Below are 16,672 nucleotides of genomic sequence, written 5' to 3' on the forward strand. Positions count from 1 at the left end.
GAGCCTGCATCCTGATGCCCCTCCCACCCTCCGAACCCCTCTGTCTCAGCCCAGGGCACCCTCCTGTACCCTAGAATCCACACTCCCAGCCGAAGCCCTCACCCCCTCCCGCAACCCAACCACCAATTTCTTGAGCATTCATGGCCCGCCATACAATTTCCATGCTCAGATGTGGCCCTTTGGCCAAAAAATTTGCCCACCCCTGGTTTATGCTGTTGCTTGCATCTCGGGGGGGGGTGTGTGTATAGATAATAAAAATAAATATTTGGGAAAACTTTTTTACTACCACTGCTTCTGCCATATTTCTTCTGTGGGTGAGAACGCTTCACTATCCAGAACTGTCAATCTAGCACATACTAGCAGTAATAGTTTTCTTTACACAGTCAGTCTGAAGACATCTTCTTACAGGTTGTCTGAAATTTACCATTTTAACTCCCTTGTAAATAAGCTGGACGCTTCCCTTGCATCAGCACAATCTTCAAACTGTAGACTGCTTTATGGTGTTTTTCCTAGTATGTTGGAAAGCAATGTGCAGCTAGGAAATGGGTTATACAAACTGGTAATATAGGCTTTAAGCAAAAATTCCTTCAGCTGTCATTGAAGTAATTGAGAATGTAACATTACAGCATAAGACCTCTTTTTCATTATCCAAAGGACCTTTCAAAAATGTATCTAAACACCCTTATGATAAACCATTGGACCCATAGTATCCTTTTGCATGGAAAGGGAGGAATAAAAATTGTGTATAACTTACTATCAAATCACCTCTGAGCATGCCGTAATGGCATACCTTGTCAGCTCTGTCCCCTTTAACAATACAGTGCAAGCATCTTGGCCTGGCATGCAGGAATATTTTAATTGGAAACTATAAATACCAAAAGTACAAGTGGCATAATCTTTCCACAATGCAAATCAAAGGGCTTGGCCTTGCAAGGTACTAAGAACTCTTAGTTCTTATTGACTCTAATGACTCCAAGGGCTCAGTACTTCGGGGCCTATTTGTTTGATTTTTCTCTGTTGCTATTGTTTCATCTACGATTGCATTTTCACATGTTGCCCTGTAATCACAGCCATGCAGAAAACTGCCTCTAGCCAAAGAACAGCAGTAGCACAGTTGTGAATTCCTTTCTTCTCTTTCCCACGTTCATTTTGATAGGGTGTAAAATTCAAAGACTAGTTGGGACCATTTTGTTGTTCAGGTGAGAAATTAATGTGCAACTCTACCCCCCTTACCCTCCCCAAAAAACTTACATGGTTAAACATAAAAACTGTGGAAGCAAAAGGCACTGTCCTCATAGTGCAACATGAGCAATCTAGTGGTACATCATGTGTACCAATTCTGACATTCTTGTGTTTAAATATGTAATATAATGTGTGAAGGCAGGGATTTGTTTCAGGGATAGGAGGTTACATTTAACTTACTTGGTCCCACATCTTATGACGTACATGCCACCCCTAATTTTTACTTTTCACCTTCTTTAAATGTTATTGCCAGAATATCGATAGCTTTCCTCTCTTCTGCATTGTATCAAAAGATGAATAAGCATTATTCAAAGCACAATTCATGGTAGTATTTCACAGCTGACTCAACCCATCAAGGCATAAAAAAATCATGTGAACCTATTTCCATTTTATCAGGAGTTGAAGCCAGCATTCATGAAGGAGGTGGACAGTCACTTTACAGAGTTTGTGAACTGTTTGATAGCAAAGGCTGTGTTTCTGGAATCCTCCACAGCAACATCCACCTTCCCTGCAGCTACCTGCTCAGAGAGAGACCTGCACAAACCCAAGTAAGCTGGTTCCTGGATGAGGTTATGTTTCCTGCAGCCTTTATGGTTTAACATTTTTGTCTTTAATATTCTCCTTCTTCTTCACAGGGGCTTGAGAGCACCTCCAGAACATGGAAAGCTCTTTACTGCTAGGAGATCCCTCCTGGAGTGAGTACTTTAACTGCACCTGTTTCTGAAGCATACTGGCTAAAAGTACCTCACTTGGCCACCCTCAGTATCTTTACTTTGGGACCTCTGCTTTATTGTAGTTGAGCCCTTTCTTTCTATGTCCGATTCCTGTTGAATATTTTTTTTCCAGCCATCTATCATTGCAAATGTCCCTGGAGCTTTATCTCTAAGAAAATGAGTATTTGTTGCGCCTTGTATCTTTAGGGGAAGGATAATGGTTCTCTGAAGCTACAAAGCAGTGTAGCTTGCTTGCCTGCCTTTCCTGTATGTAGAGGGTTCGTAAACCTTTTCCCATGTGCCTGTGTCCACATGTGCTAGAAAGATGGTGATAGTGGGAGGCACTAGGAACAGCTGTAGCCCAGTTGGATGGCTGCCACAGCACAACACTTGTTGGCTCCTCAAATCTAAATTCCTTTTGGGAGAAACTGTTTGTTGCTTGTATTCATTGGTTTTAATGGACCTGTCTCAGTTGTTGACTGCTGACAGTCCCCTTTAGATTCTTATGCAAGTCCATTTAATCTTGTGACTAATTCTCCCTGTGTAAAAATAACACTGAGGATTACCTACCCCACCTTCAAAGAAAGAACTTTGAGATCTTCAGGTGGAAGTGCTATATGAGAACCAGGTGTCTTTTATTCACAAGCATTAACTAATTCGCACAACACCCCGGTGAGGTAGTTGTATCTATCATCATCCTCTTACAAATGGAGAAAGTGAGGAACGGATCTGTGACTTAATCATGTAGCAAGTCAGAACTATAACCCAGATCTCTTGTCTCCTAGTTGTGCTGTACTTTTTGGGGCATGTTTCACATTGAAAGGAAACATTTGGAAGAGAGAGCACTGTAGACACTATATATGCTATTTGTATGTGTGCTAATGATATTGCTCTTCATTTGGACCACTTCCCCAGTGAGCTGTTTGAAGTGAACCACATCCGGACAATCTACCACATGTTCATTGCGCTCCTCATCCTCTTCATTCTCAGCACACTTGTAGTAGACTTTATTGATGAAGGAAGGTAAGAAAGCGTGTTGAAAGGGAAGCACTTGCACATTGAAAATTGATAATTAAAAATTAGTGGTACATAAAGTTACAAAATGGGGGAGGGAACTCGTACTCCAAGTGTAATGCTGTGTGGACAGGTAATAAAACTTGTAAATAGACTCAACAAGCTTTAAAATTATGCTAGAATTTACATCCTAGACAGACACGGCAATCACAGAAGGCGTGGGGGAGATATTGAGCAATTTTGTCATATGGCTCATACGCTTTGGGCACATCCTAGAAGTATTATATCCAATGTAATTGGGCTAGAGGCTCGTGGTTCTTGAGAACTTAACATAAAGGTAGATAGCTTTTTTTCATTATGTTCTCAGAGCACCAGAATAATGAACTGGATGGTGGTGGTTCTTTGTCAAGTGAAGGGGACAGTAAAGACCGTTTTGAATGATGGCAAAATACTTTGGCAGTCTTCTGTCCTGCATTAGTAGACTATACTGAACACCCTTCTAGAGGACTGTACTGTTACCAAATAGATGTAAATTAAGTTATTCTAAGAGAACCTTGAAGGTCCTGGAACAGACTCAGTTGTGACTGTCCTTAGATGCTTGTAGCCAGTACTGAACATGCTTGAGAGAGTGTTCCTCTGAGTTGTTGACTCTGTTGCTCTTATTGTAGTTGTTTTTGGCCGCTATCCTTGTAGATTACAAGTGAAAATACATGTTTATCTTATAAGACGACTTCCTTGTTTTTTATGTCTCAGAACCTGTTATGAAATGACTTGATGTTAGTGTTTTCTCGTCTCTGATTGAGAGCAAGCACATATAGTTCTGGATGAATGCAAACTGGCAGCAACTTGGGTTTCCAAATGGAAGCTTAGCTTTGTTTCTCAACTGAAAGTGATGTGGGCAGCAGGGGAAGAATTGGATGGATCTACATTGGAGACTTGTCTTCCATACAGAGGAACAGATTATCTGTAATATTTTGTCATAATAGTATCTGCAGTAGTATCCTTCCCCAATAGATCTGATAGTGTCTCAGGGTACAGTTTGTAATCCCAATATGAATCCAGATGGGAATGAATACATTTTAAGCTTTTGTGTGCTTGTGGTATGTGTACCTGAGAGGTCATCTTGAGCCAGCCGAGTTTTAAATCTATAGAGTGAAGGCCATTCTTAGGGAGAAGGGCTAGAAATCTAAAACTTCTAAATCCAGATTAGATTCTAGAGAAGGGGGAAAACATGAAGGACCGGTCACAATATTCACGTGTGCAGATATGAACTGTTTCTTCATGATTCTAAATATAACCAACCACGTTCTATAGCAAATCTACCTAGGATTTAATTCCACTTTTTTTTTTTTTAAACAAAGTAGATTTAATGCTAGATTTTGTAAAGGTACTTGAGTATCTAGTGGGATTTTCAAAGGCACCTAGGTGTCTAACTCCTATTTAAAATCAGTATATGTTAGGTGTATAGGTACTTCTGAAAATCCGCACTAGGTGCCTATCTGCATCTTTGGGTGCCTAAATATCTTGAATAATCTGACCCCGAGTTCTTGTGAAACATGCTAAAGTGACACCTCTGGAGACTGAAATCCTGTTTATCCACAGAACAAGTACAGCCATGGAGGCATCAATAGAAACTTTTCTCACTTCCCAGTAAATGTCTCCTCCCTGTTTTTGGAGGGACCCTCACTAGAAGTAAGAGAAGTTCTGTCTCCGGGTCTCACCCTGGTATTGATTTTAACAAAGCATTTAAGCACATGCTTGCCCTGAAGTGCATGCTTAAGCTCATCCCTCTTAGTAAAGAACTTAAGCATGTGCTTCCATAAAACATGCACTTAAATCCCATTGAAGCCTATGTGCCTTAGGGTCAAGCATGTGCTTGCACATGTTGCTGAGTCAGACCTTAGTCTTTCAGCCAGTCAGTGTTGCCAACAAGAGTGAGTGTGGTTTGGTTTTGCACGATGCACTTGTCCATTTAGAAATTGAACTGAGATCACTACCAGATGTTGTCTGCTAATGTCGCTTTCTGTGACCACTGCAGAATTGGGTTGGAAGCTTTCATAAAAAGAGATAGTGAACACCACATACCATTAATCTGGCTTTGTGTCATATCTGTTTCTTTTAGGCTGGTGCTTGAATTTGATCTTTTGGTCTTCGCTTTTGGCAAGTTTCCTGTTGTCATTTCCACCTGGCTCTGCATGTTTCTGTCAACGTTCATTTTACCCTATGGCCTCTTCCTGCAGTGGGCCCAGGGCCACAGTTGTTCCTCCCACCGGAAAATCCGCTCCCTCTTCTTCGCGACACTCTTCATGCTCTTCCAAACCATCGGGCTTGGGCTTGGGCCAACGTATGTTGCTGTGTCATACTCTCTACCTCCAGCCTCTCGGTTCGTTGTAATACTTGAACAGGTGGGTCCCTGCATGGTGACTTTAGAGGCAGGGCAGTCGATGATCTTGCATGCTAGAGTGAAAACTTAATCTAGGAAAGAACTTATTGAAAAGCCTTTTTTTTCCCCTCAAAGATATTGTAGTGCCTGTCTCTGCATATGAGACAGTAGCAATTTGTAACTGAGACCTCATTACTCTTGGCAACTATTTCTGATTTTTTAAATCATATTTTCTATTTTATTCACAGGCTTTCAGTAATTGTACCCTTTGCCAATGAATCAAAATTCAGCATCTGTTAATATGATACAATTGCATTAGACTATTGCATATATATTTTTAAATATCATCTGTTTGTATACAAGGTGTACCCATGTTACTGCTAGAAGCAAGAGAGAACAGGAAACACTTGAAATATTGCCAATTCCCAGTATTGGCTGCTTTTAGAACAAAAGTAAAAATGTAAGGCCACTTGACCATTGTCTGTGATGTAAATTAATCTAGTCGTCACACAACAGAAAGGTGCAATACCCATAAAGAGGGCAGAACAAATCTGTGTAATTTCTAAAGCTTTATTTTTGGGTTGTCTTGCAAACTTGCACTAATTTTACTTGCTGCTCTGTTGATGAAGAGTGCAGATGATAGATATATTCAAAAACGGGAGGGAATGGTTTTGAACGGTCTCCCTCTAAAATAACCATTCACCACCTTGGTGACTTTGACTTCTAATACTGTAGTTCTAAATTCAAGCAGTTTTTTGTGCCCCATGCATCTAAATATGAAGACTACATATATCCTCTTGTAAGATCTGTGGTAAATTAAAATATTTGGTCTGTTTGACCCAAACAGCAAACGGTTTAATGTAGCAAACTTTGCTCCTATGGCCCAAGTGATGCATGACATTTGCTGCTTTATAATACCCTGTGATATTGCACAGAATAATCTTTCAGTTGTATCCCAAGTAGGAAGGTGGTAACTGCACAGTTCCATTTTGAGGGAGCTAATCTTGAGTAGGTTAAACATAATTTAGAGTTAGAACAGTTGTAGCTTTTATTAAAGGGGGTCAGATTTTTACCTTAAACTCCCATTAAACATGTAGTGCTGGCCTAACAGAGAATTTAAGATCCTTCTTGAACAATTATATTAATTACAAAAGAGAGAGGCTCAGTACACCTGTATTGTGATCCAGAAACGTTCTTAATAGCTACGTTTGACGTTAGTTGGTTACTGTATATTCATGTTTTGTGTTCTGAATGTATTCACAACAATCCCGATGTTTGTAATTCTAGAAGCATTTGTCACTGTGGGTGTCTCAAAATGGGAGTCACCAGCACTCAGGGAGCAAATTTGAAGAGTATTAACTGCCAAGCAGTTATCAGTTCCTGAGAGGAAATTGTGGGGGGCAAAAAGAAGTGAATTGAATAGTTGCTGATGGCATCTTGCTTCAACTTCTAAGTGGTATTTTTGTTGATCACTAAAAATATGGAGCAATATACTCAATAAATAAACCTAGATTAACAACAATCATCTCAATGTTGAGAACAGCTGGAGTATCAAAATGTGATTCATTGCTTCAGTCTCGATCGTGTTCAATTAACCTGGCTAACGTTCTATTGGCTTCCGTGTCAGATGGCACATGCACTGGACTGGGGCTCATTTTAATTTCCACCTAAATTACAAAACAGTTTGGATTTTTTGGAGGTGAGGGGAGGTGCAGAGGAGGAAGGTAGCACTACTGTCTGCATACTTGCCCCTTCTGGTACTCTGAGTGTTTAATTGAGAGGTGAACCTATAGGGGGAACAGCACATACCTTTTTAAAAAAGGGTAAGGTGAAAAGAGACTAATACATTGAAAGTGTTACCCAGATGCATCACTCTGTCCCATTGGAGTGCAGAGGCTGAGGAAGTTAAATTGTGAAAAACGGAATCTTGGGCACTCTCGTTTTACAGGTTCGTCTAATCATGAAGGCTTATTCATTCATTAGGGAGAACGTTCCTCGGGTCCTGTCTTCAGCCAAGGAGAAGTCAAGTGAGTAACTTGCCCTGCTTCCACTTGATGTTTGTGGATAAGTTGTTTTACCCTTTGCTCCCTGAGTCCTCCTTCCTCTGGGGGTGAAATTCACCCATATGCATATGGTCAACCTAAGGCTTCTGTGCACCATTTATACTCTCAGGTGTAAGTGGGTCTTTAATGTGGCTAGAGTAGTGCATGGGCTCTGTGGTGGCCCTCTGCATAGAAGTGAATGTCACCTGGGGCAACTGAGTTATTATAAAGTGGAATTAGAACTGGTTTTAGAGAGACAGTACGTTGTCCAAGACATCAAGCGTTTTTCTATGTGCTTTTAGTGCCAGGGGGGGTCTTGCTACCCCGGGACATCCACAAGAAATGGTAGAGGGGACTTTGGCGTAATGCTTCAATCCAAAGGACAGCACCTCTATGAGAGCAGCAGCCCATCTAGAACTGCACAGTAGTGTTAGCATAGAATAAGAGCCCACATGCTGGTGTGGGACTCTGCCAACATGCTGGCCCTGAGGTACACATGATACCAGTAATCATGACACACTGGCAGTAATGCCTTTAGAAATGGGACCGTGTGTAATGACTATCAATTTAATAATGTTGTGCACTGAGTGGCTGAACTAGTTTACCTGAACTACATGTCCCAAGCAGAATTCCTGCTAATTACTAATGTTTGTTTTTCCTCTGTTCTTTTTCTGGCAATCTAAGGATTCTGCCTCCTTTACTAAAGTCTTCAGGGTGAGAGGGCTAGCGAGGAGGCCTGGGTTAAGTATGCAGAAGGCTAGTGAGGGAAGCACAGTGCCTTCAGTGTGTTGAATGCTTCACTACCAAATACTCCTTTTGCTCTTTCAGGCACCATCCCAGTTCCGCAAGTTACCCAGTATCTGTACTTCCTCTTTGCTCCCACCCTCATCTACAGGGACAACTATCCCAGGTAATGTCAACAACACTGATATCTTTATGTAGTAGTCTAAAAGTCCGAGCTAAGTTTAATGCCTCTGAAGTGGGAACTACCCCCACTTTACTGAGGCACAGAGAGAGAAGGTGAGTTTCTGCAGGTCATATGCCAAACTACTGGCAGGGCTGGAAATAGCACCCCAATGACTTGACTCAGACTTGCCCTCTGCTAGCCATTCTCTAGATATTTTAGGAGCTTTTCTGAAAAACTGTCTAGAGTTAGATCTAGGAATGAAACAACCAGATGCTGAATGTCTTTAGAAAGAAATGGAACTGTGATGACTGTTGCCTTAGAATTTACTTTAATTTGAGTATCTGCCATAATATGGAGTTGTTAAGCAGCTCCATCTCTTGGATTTGAGGAGAAACTACAGGTACCTCTTAAATACACTTAGCCCAGGAGTTCTCAAACTTTCATAGTATGAGTCCCATTTTAGTGGCACTGTCTAGTAGACTAACTCTCCTCCCATTCACAGTTGTGCAGACCACTATCTCCTAATGTGATTGCTGTAGTTGCCATGGACATATGCAATTTCTTACATGCAAAAGTAATATATTTTGCTGTCTTAATGCAGTTTACAGCTGGCAGTAAGGAGGAGCCATGAGCTTTTCTACAGACCATCAATATTCCACAGACTAAACCTCTAATTTAATTTAAACAAAGGGTTCTATGCTCAAAGGATGGGATGGTTACAGAATGCAGTTGTACTGGGTCAGATCGTTGCTGCCCCAAAAGAAGAGTTTGTTAGATGTAACATTGTGCTCTTTCTCTTTGTAGGAATCCCACGATAAGATGGGGTTATGTAGCTACCAAGTTTGCACAGGTGAGTCTAGTTTAGTTTTTGATCATCTTAACACATGTCCAGAGAATTCTCAGACTCTATCAGATGGAATCGCTGAGCACTTTCTGCTTGAGGCCTCGGCTTATGTGAATTATTCAGCAATGAGTTTCACTGGAATAATACAGAAGCCCTTCTACTGATGGAAGAAGATAAGAAAACTGTCTCTGATCCCTGTTATCATAATATTTGTACCCTGAAATATTTTCAGATACTCGTCTAACTCCTTTTTAAGAAAAAATATTTCTACTAGTTGCTTCCTTCAATGAGTTGACTCAATATTTTATCCACCTTCTGATGAAATTCAGTCATAATTCCATTTAGGGATTGACTTTTCTTTAGCTTTGCTCCACGACTGTTGGCTTTTATATTGATGCAGAGTGCAATAGAAACACCAGTATGCATTTTACCAATATACTGTGGATACTTGAGAAGGGCTAAGTACCTGGCATAACAAAGAACTGATCTGAATTTTTGTCTTGGTTTTGAACCACACCCTTGTTAGAAAAGGTTGTTTACCACTTCAAGTGCTCCAGATAGAAACCCACAAGTGCCAGTATATCTCTTGAGATCTCCATCTCTCTTTTGAAACTTGAGGTTTTGATAGTTCAAGCCAAGTTTTTGGGTGCTTATCTGAACATTAAACTTGTTTTATCATTTTAATGACCATACCTTGTCAAAGTAACTAACTTCTAGTTAGGTAGTTCAGCTGAGATTGGTGCAGAGGACACTTACACTTCTGTATTCTCACCTCACTTTTTATCTAAACCTAGCACTGATCAAGATTTTGTGAGCTTGAGAAGGGTGTGTGTGTTTGTGGGGGCAGTGACAAGAAACTGCTTCCTTTGCCCCATGTGCTTCAGTGAGCACAGTCGTTCATTATTTCTTGCTATAATCCAAAGAAAGTTCCAGGTCAAGTTATATTGGACCCTCAGTGTGATGTGATGTGATGTGATCTGGAGTTCTGCCACTTCAGAAGGAATCCTTCTTTGCATCTAAATGGCACTAACAAAGGGGCCCAGCTCCCTCTTGACTAAGCTGTTCTTGATGTGGAAGGAAAGGGGGTGAAAAAATGTGTAGAGTAGTTATGGTAAAGTATGCACATTTATAATGGCGCTTAGGTGAGCTGAAAAGTCAATTAAAAAGTGAGTCGGGGTCTTCAGCCAGTCAAATTATTGTATTGACAGAACTTCCCAGTCTTAAAACTTTGAATAGGGAGTTTCCTGAACTAAAACCAGGTTTTTGAACGGCTTGGCCTGTTGTAAATCTTCTCAGATGGAAGAGAAGTGAAGTGAAGATTATAATGTAACTTAATATATAACGTGTGCTCAGATCTGTCTCAATGTCTTGGGTAGATCCAAATTGTGAGATTTCTTAGTTTATTTTGAGCATCAGCATAAAACTACTCAGCTTTATCATCTTCTAGCACTATATTAGAATTGCTCACAGCTGCCACGTCAGTAGGTGGACTTGGAGAAATGTATAAAGCTACTCTGGCAGAACAGCGACAATGCAATGACATTACGACACCAGCTATCTGGGAACAATGCTCCAACGTAAATTGAAAACAAAAAAAATAGAATATTGTGGGAGTTTCATGAATGTTGTCTCTAATCCAAAAAGCTTGAGTGTTGTGGGAAGTTTGGGGTGGTGCCATTTTTTTCTCCCTTCTGTAGAGAGTTGTGATGTTACAGATGTTAATTGTGCATTAATTTTTCTTATGGAGTGTGACTGCTCTTGCGTTACAGGTGATTGGTTCACTTTTTTATGCTTACTACATCTTTGTGCGACTCTGCATCCCTCCATTTCGGAACATAAGTCAGGAACCCTTCAATCTGCGAGGGCTGGTCCTCTGCATTTTCAATTCCATCCTGCCAGGTGAGATCCAGATGGCTGTGCAACATTATAACCTTCCTCCATTTCCCACCTAGGCTAGACTTGTAAAAGGAGGGTTCAGAGAAGGTGCCAAACTCCTGTCCACAGGATTTATGTGAGATGGGTGGCTTTTCATAGGGAGGGGAGAATTGGTCACTATAGCAGATATGGCTGCCCTGCAGTGCACCTATCCTGTGATAACTAAGAGAATAACTAGCTGTTCTTCTGTTAAATAAGACTTTTCTCCATGAAAGTTCAGCAGTGGGATATTATAGCTTGAGGGCACAAGAGATTCAAACAGAATGTCAAATTTTAATTCTGGCTCCTTTGACAACTGTCTCTGCACCATAGAGCAGCCTGTGTCCCGTGTGGTGAGATTACCTTTTAAAAATGATAGTTATAGATTGATGAATACAAAATCTGGTTCCTCCTGTTAAACCTGTTTGCAGCAGACACAGTTTGATGGTTCTGTTTATGTATCCCTGGTCACAGATGAGTAAACCAACAGATGTTGTGAAATGAGTCGTGTTTTTTGTTCTGTATCCCCAGGTGTTTTGATTCTCTTCTTGGTCTTCTTTGCATTCCTTCACTGCTGGCTTAATGCATTTGCTGAGATGCTGCGTTTTGCAGACAGAATGTTCTACGAGGTAACAAGGTCTTTCTTCAATGTCTGTAGATGTTGCTGCTGTTCTTTACAGATGCTATCTTTGTTAATCAACCCCAGATGAAATTATTTTTAATTTTATGAAGTTCCTAGAATTGCTTTCTCCAAATGAAATGGGGGCAGGAGAGGAAAAGAACTTCAGAAAGCTCTGCTGTTTGAGGCATACTAGCAGCAGAAATGCTACTGATGTTCATTGTAGGGAAAGTTCCTTCTCCAAAGTCCCTCTAGATCAGGATTAAGGCTTCCCAGTGGGGCATTGTGGGGGAAGCTTGGCCTGCCAATGCTTGTATTACCTGTTCTGTGAGTGAACAGGACTTCAGCTACCAGAGCTGTCAAATCTTTTCATTGGCATGACAATAACTTAAATTTTTCCTTCTGTTTGACCATTACAGTTCCATAGAACTCAGTTATTGGAGTAACTGTCCTACCCCTGAAAGATAAAGATGCTACAAATGCCATCACCTATGCAATCTTGCAGTGCAACTTGTTAAATTAAGTGGGATGATAGATTGTGTGGCTAGAACAACTAGTCTACTCAGACATTTGCAAATTTAGTTTTCAAAAAAGAGTTACTGGAAGACTTTTTTCACTAACTCCAGCTGTGTGCCCTCTTCTCTTCTTTAACTGTGTGTTTCAGGATTGGTGGAACTCCACATCGTATGCAAACTATTACCGAACATGGAATGTGGTGGTACATGACTGGCTGTATTACTATGCTTACAGGGACTTCCTGTGGGTGAGCAGCAAGCTGACTTGGTCCTCATTCTTCACCTCTCTTTGAAACACTAACCTCTTTTTATGAAAAAGTAAGGGGGTTGGTGTAAGAGGGGAGCTAACACCATTCCTCATGAAAAAATAAGTAGTTTGTATTGCTAGAGTCCTCATTGGCTTTGGAAGGGCACTGATGTGGAGAAGTGCTCTGCAATAGCTTTCATCCAGCAAGGTTATTTCTGCAATTATGCAGAAATCACTGAAGAGGATGACAAAGGAGGAAAATGTGGTGAAGGTGAATTAATGTGGTGTAGCAATGGAATCCATATTAAAACTTTGTAATTGTTTTGAATAAATTAATGTCCAGTAAAAGCTCCTCCCTATTTCTATGGCAATTTTACAGATGCCAATGTCTTGTCCTGTAGAGGTGCAAAAAGACCTTGCTTTTTGATTGATCTGATGACTAACAAAAAGAGTCGGTGACTGATAAACTAGTGATCTGCTGACCTTTGAGGGGGAGACCACAGAGCAGGGTGGGAGGGGAGACTTAGGTTAAATATTTAACTGTAGACAAACTAGTAACCTGATGGTGGAACACTGCTTCATGGTGCATTCAGCGATGTGAATGACTAAATTCAGTGTTCTGGTATGGGCAGCCACTTATGCATGTTTGGAGTACCATTGAGTTCACTGGTCTACTCACATGCATAAAGTGCAGGACTGGGGCCTAATCTAGTGCTTTAATGAAAGGTAACAACTGAACCTAATAGTATGTTGATTCACAGAACTGTTACATTACAGTCATGGTAATATGTTGTTTGAATAGATGAGCTTTGGTGTGTGTTAATATTTCATCTGCATTCTCGGGAAGTGAAAAGCAGAGTAGAAATCCCCCAAAGAATAGACACTTTCCTTAATCTAAGGAATTTGGAATGTGTATGGCATTTTAAATATAGAGCTCCTCATGCATAGTAAGGGCAGACCCTAACTAGTCCATTGAAATGACTAAGTGAATTAACCTCTAGTGTAAAATAAAGTACAACAGAACAGCTTTGTATTCGATATCTTCCCCCCCCCCCTCTTCCCATCACCAGTTCTTTGGTAAGAAGTTCAAAGCTGCTGCTATGCTGTCTGTCTTTGCTGTCTCAGCTGCCGTACACGAGTATGTCCTGGGAGTCTGCTTTGGTTATTTCTATCCAGTCCTCTTCTGCCTCTTCATGTGTTTTGGAAGTAAGTCACCAGAAAAGAGTTTGGTAAAAAATATAATACACAACTATATAATAGGTTTCAGAGTAGCAGCCGTGTTAGTCTGTATTCGCAAAAAGAAAAGGAGTACTGGTGGCACCTATATAATATAAACTATATATTATAAAGTTATTATTTATTATAAAATTGTATTGTATACAACTATATATTATAAAAATATAGTATACAAGCCCAGAGACTAAAATGGTGATCAGGCTCTGTTGGGCTAGTTGCTCTTCAAACACTTGCAGAAATGTTTCCTGTAGAAGAGTTCCAGCTTGAGACCCAGATCCTACAAACACGTGCGTCCAAGGAGTCCCATTAAAGAGTTACTTACGTGTTTTCAGGATTGGGGTCTAAGGAGGCAAGGAATAGAAGGGCAAGGGAAATTGTTATTGCTATACAACTAGCCATATACATATTTCCATGCATATAAAACATACCAAGTTAATGTATATAAAAATGGGCAGTGAACTTATAACATAACTTTTCCCTTTAGCCAGCCCCTCAAGGATGAGTTACCACACTTCTGCCTAGTAGCCAATATTTTTATTTTTAAAGCAATAGCATGAGGGAGTAGTTGCTCCATTTTTATCTTGCTACAGTGACTGATGTGTATAGGTGTAGCCTTCCAGCATTGAGTTGGGGGATGGCATCTTCCCTTTCCCCTGCCTCTTTTTGTGGGAGCATGAGTGCAAACGTGTTTACTTTGTGGGGGGGTGATTGTTATGGGGCAGGCACAGTGTGGATGTGCACAGCTGCCTTCCACCCCCTGCTCTGCCAGCGTTCTTCACTCCTGTGCTATAGCACACTACTGCTCCTGTTCTAAGCTGAGGCTGCCAGATGGACCAGGTTGTTGGCCAATTGCCTGGTAGTCTTGTAGGGAACAAACCTGCCAATGTGATGCATATCACTTGTGAAAGAAGGTAATGAGCATGCTTTCCTGTGATATATGGACTTTTCCCATAATGTGCTATCAATACGGTGGAGCCATGGAAAGCAGTATGATGATCAAACTAATCTAGTGGAAATGAGAGGAGAATTCAAGAGACGAATTGGCTCTTGAAATGTTAAAACCTGAGCTTGCAGATGTCCTGAATAGTGCAACTTGATGGCTTTCTATTTCCTCTTCCAGTGGTTTTCAACTTCATTCTTAATGACCGTCGGAAAGGGCCAATTTGGAATGTGATCATGTGGACCTCTCTCTTTCTGGGCCAGGGTGTCATAATTTGCCTTTACAGTCAGGAGTGGTATGCACATCAGTATTGCCCCTTGAAAAATGTGAGTGATTAACCTTTGATTCTAGAATAACTAAGTGTACAAACAATGAGAAGGGACAAGCTTGGTTTGGGTAAAGGACAAAAGATTAGTGAGAGTCAAACTTATGGGGGAAAAGGGCGAGAAATTGTAATATGGTAGAGGAGAGCAGGAATGGACTGACATGGCATAATCTGGAAAATGGGGGCTGATGATGTAAAGAAGTTGGTTTCTATTTCACTCTTACTGTTTTTAAACTTATGACATGAGTCCAATAAGAAACTCCAGAATAGTACAAAATTTGAGACCTGACTCTTACATGATTACCGACCTCTAAGATCATTTTTGAGAAGGGCTGACTCTCCCAACAGAAATTAGCGAAGGTCTCTGGCTGACAAAAGCTCAAGGATCTAGTATTTTACTGCCCGTTGTTCATCTTCCCCCACACACACACACTTTCAGTTTTACTTTGTCAGGTCACTTCTTTAAAGAAGTCTAAACAGGGCATTTTATTTCACCCTGACTGTCAGTTTTCAAGTAGTAGGCTTACATCCTTTAAACTCTGAGCACTTTCATCCATTCAGGCAATATGTACTAGTATTACAGTGCAGGGGAGGCAGCATGCTCAGCCTCCAGGATGAAGAGAAACAGTTGTGGGATTTTGGTTTTTGGGTTTTTTTTGGGGGGGGGGTTGTCTTGTGGTTTTTGTTTTGGTTGTTTTTTGCACTGGTTGGGTCTGCAGGGAATTTCCCCTTGCCTTCAGCAGTGGCAATCCTAAAATAGGGAAAATAGAAACATTTTTCTAAAGTCAAACATAGACAACTTCACTCCTAAACAAAAACCCTTCAGTGTCTGAGTAGTCTTGATAGCTCAACCTGTCTTGCATAGCACCTTGAAAAGGCATTCAAACCTATTCAGCAAGGTTTTACCTGAAGCTCATTCTAGGTGGGCTCAGAATTCAAGGTCTGGTCCTAAGTTCCCTCTAAGCTGTGCGGCTGCCTATTAAGCCCCGTGCAGGGGCTCAGGGCTGTGTCGGACCTGCCACAGAAGAGGCACCACTCCCCCTCAGCCCCAGTGCAGACCTGCCAGGGGAGAGGTGCCCCTCCGCACTGGCCCCAGCACAGACCTTCCCTGGACTTGCCATGGCCAGGAGAGAGGCACCCCTTCCCCGCCTCCAACACGGACCTGCCCTGAACTTGCTGGGGCTGGGGGAGAGGAGCCACTCCCTTGGCCCGGCCCAAGACTGCGGGAGTTGCCACAGCTGGGAGAGGTGCCTCTCCCCCTGCACTGAGCAGCTGCTGCTGCTGCAGCAAGAGAGGGCTGGAGGGAGTTTCTCTCTCTCTCTCTCTCTCTCTCTCCCCACCACAGCCCTGGGGCAGCCTGAACCCCCAAACCCCTCATCCCTAGCCCCACCCCAGAGCCTGCACTGCCTGCACCCCAACCCTCTGCTTCAGCCCTGGTCCCACCCCAGAGCCTTCACCCCGTAGCCAGAACCCTCACCCCCTGCACCCAAGCCTGAGCCCCCTCCCGCACTCAGAACTCCTCATCTCCAGTCCCACCTTAGGGCCTGCATCCCCAGCCAGAGCCCTCTGCCCCAGTCCTGAGCCCCCTCCCATACTCCAAACCCCTCTGCCCTACCCCCACCACATGAATTTTGTTATGTGCACCAATATGAAGGTGACATAGCATGAAATGATCAGCTGCTGTTGTAGATCTATCTTCACTGAAGCCAGATGAATAGATTTTTTTTTTTT

The 16,672-nt window shown here is 41.8% G+C and overlaps 1 protein-coding gene across 6 annotated transcripts in view; it reads left to right on the plus strand.

Moving 5' to 3' along the window:
• Positions 1-16,672, plus strand: part of SOAT1 (sterol O-acyltransferase 1) — a 46,282-nt gene that overhangs the window by 25,339 nt on the left and 4,271 nt on the right. For 4 of the 6 annotated variants that reach the window (XM_038413673.2, XM_038413671.2, XM_038413675.2 and 1 more), the window contains 12 exons: positions 1,639-1,790; positions 1,878-1,937; positions 2,871-2,978; positions 5,092-5,374; positions 7,301-7,379; positions 8,223-8,304; positions 9,106-9,151; positions 10,915-11,044; positions 11,591-11,688; positions 12,343-12,441; positions 13,511-13,646; positions 14,797-14,942. In XM_038413673.2, the coding sequence (XP_038269601.1) occupies positions 1,639-1,790; positions 1,878-1,937; positions 2,871-2,978; positions 5,092-5,374; positions 7,301-7,379; positions 8,223-8,304; positions 9,106-9,151; positions 10,915-11,044; positions 11,591-11,688; positions 12,343-12,441; positions 13,511-13,646; positions 14,797-14,942 (1,419 nt within the window). The other 2 variants (XM_043491369.1, XR_006273929.1) reach the window with 2 other exon arrangements.

Source organism: Dermochelys coriacea, chromosome 8, assembly GCF_009764565.3.
Source record: "Dermochelys coriacea isolate rDerCor1 chromosome 8, rDerCor1.pri.v4, whole genome shotgun sequence".
NCBI classification, from domain to species: domain Eukaryota; kingdom Metazoa; phylum Chordata; order Testudines; family Dermochelyidae; genus Dermochelys; species Dermochelys coriacea.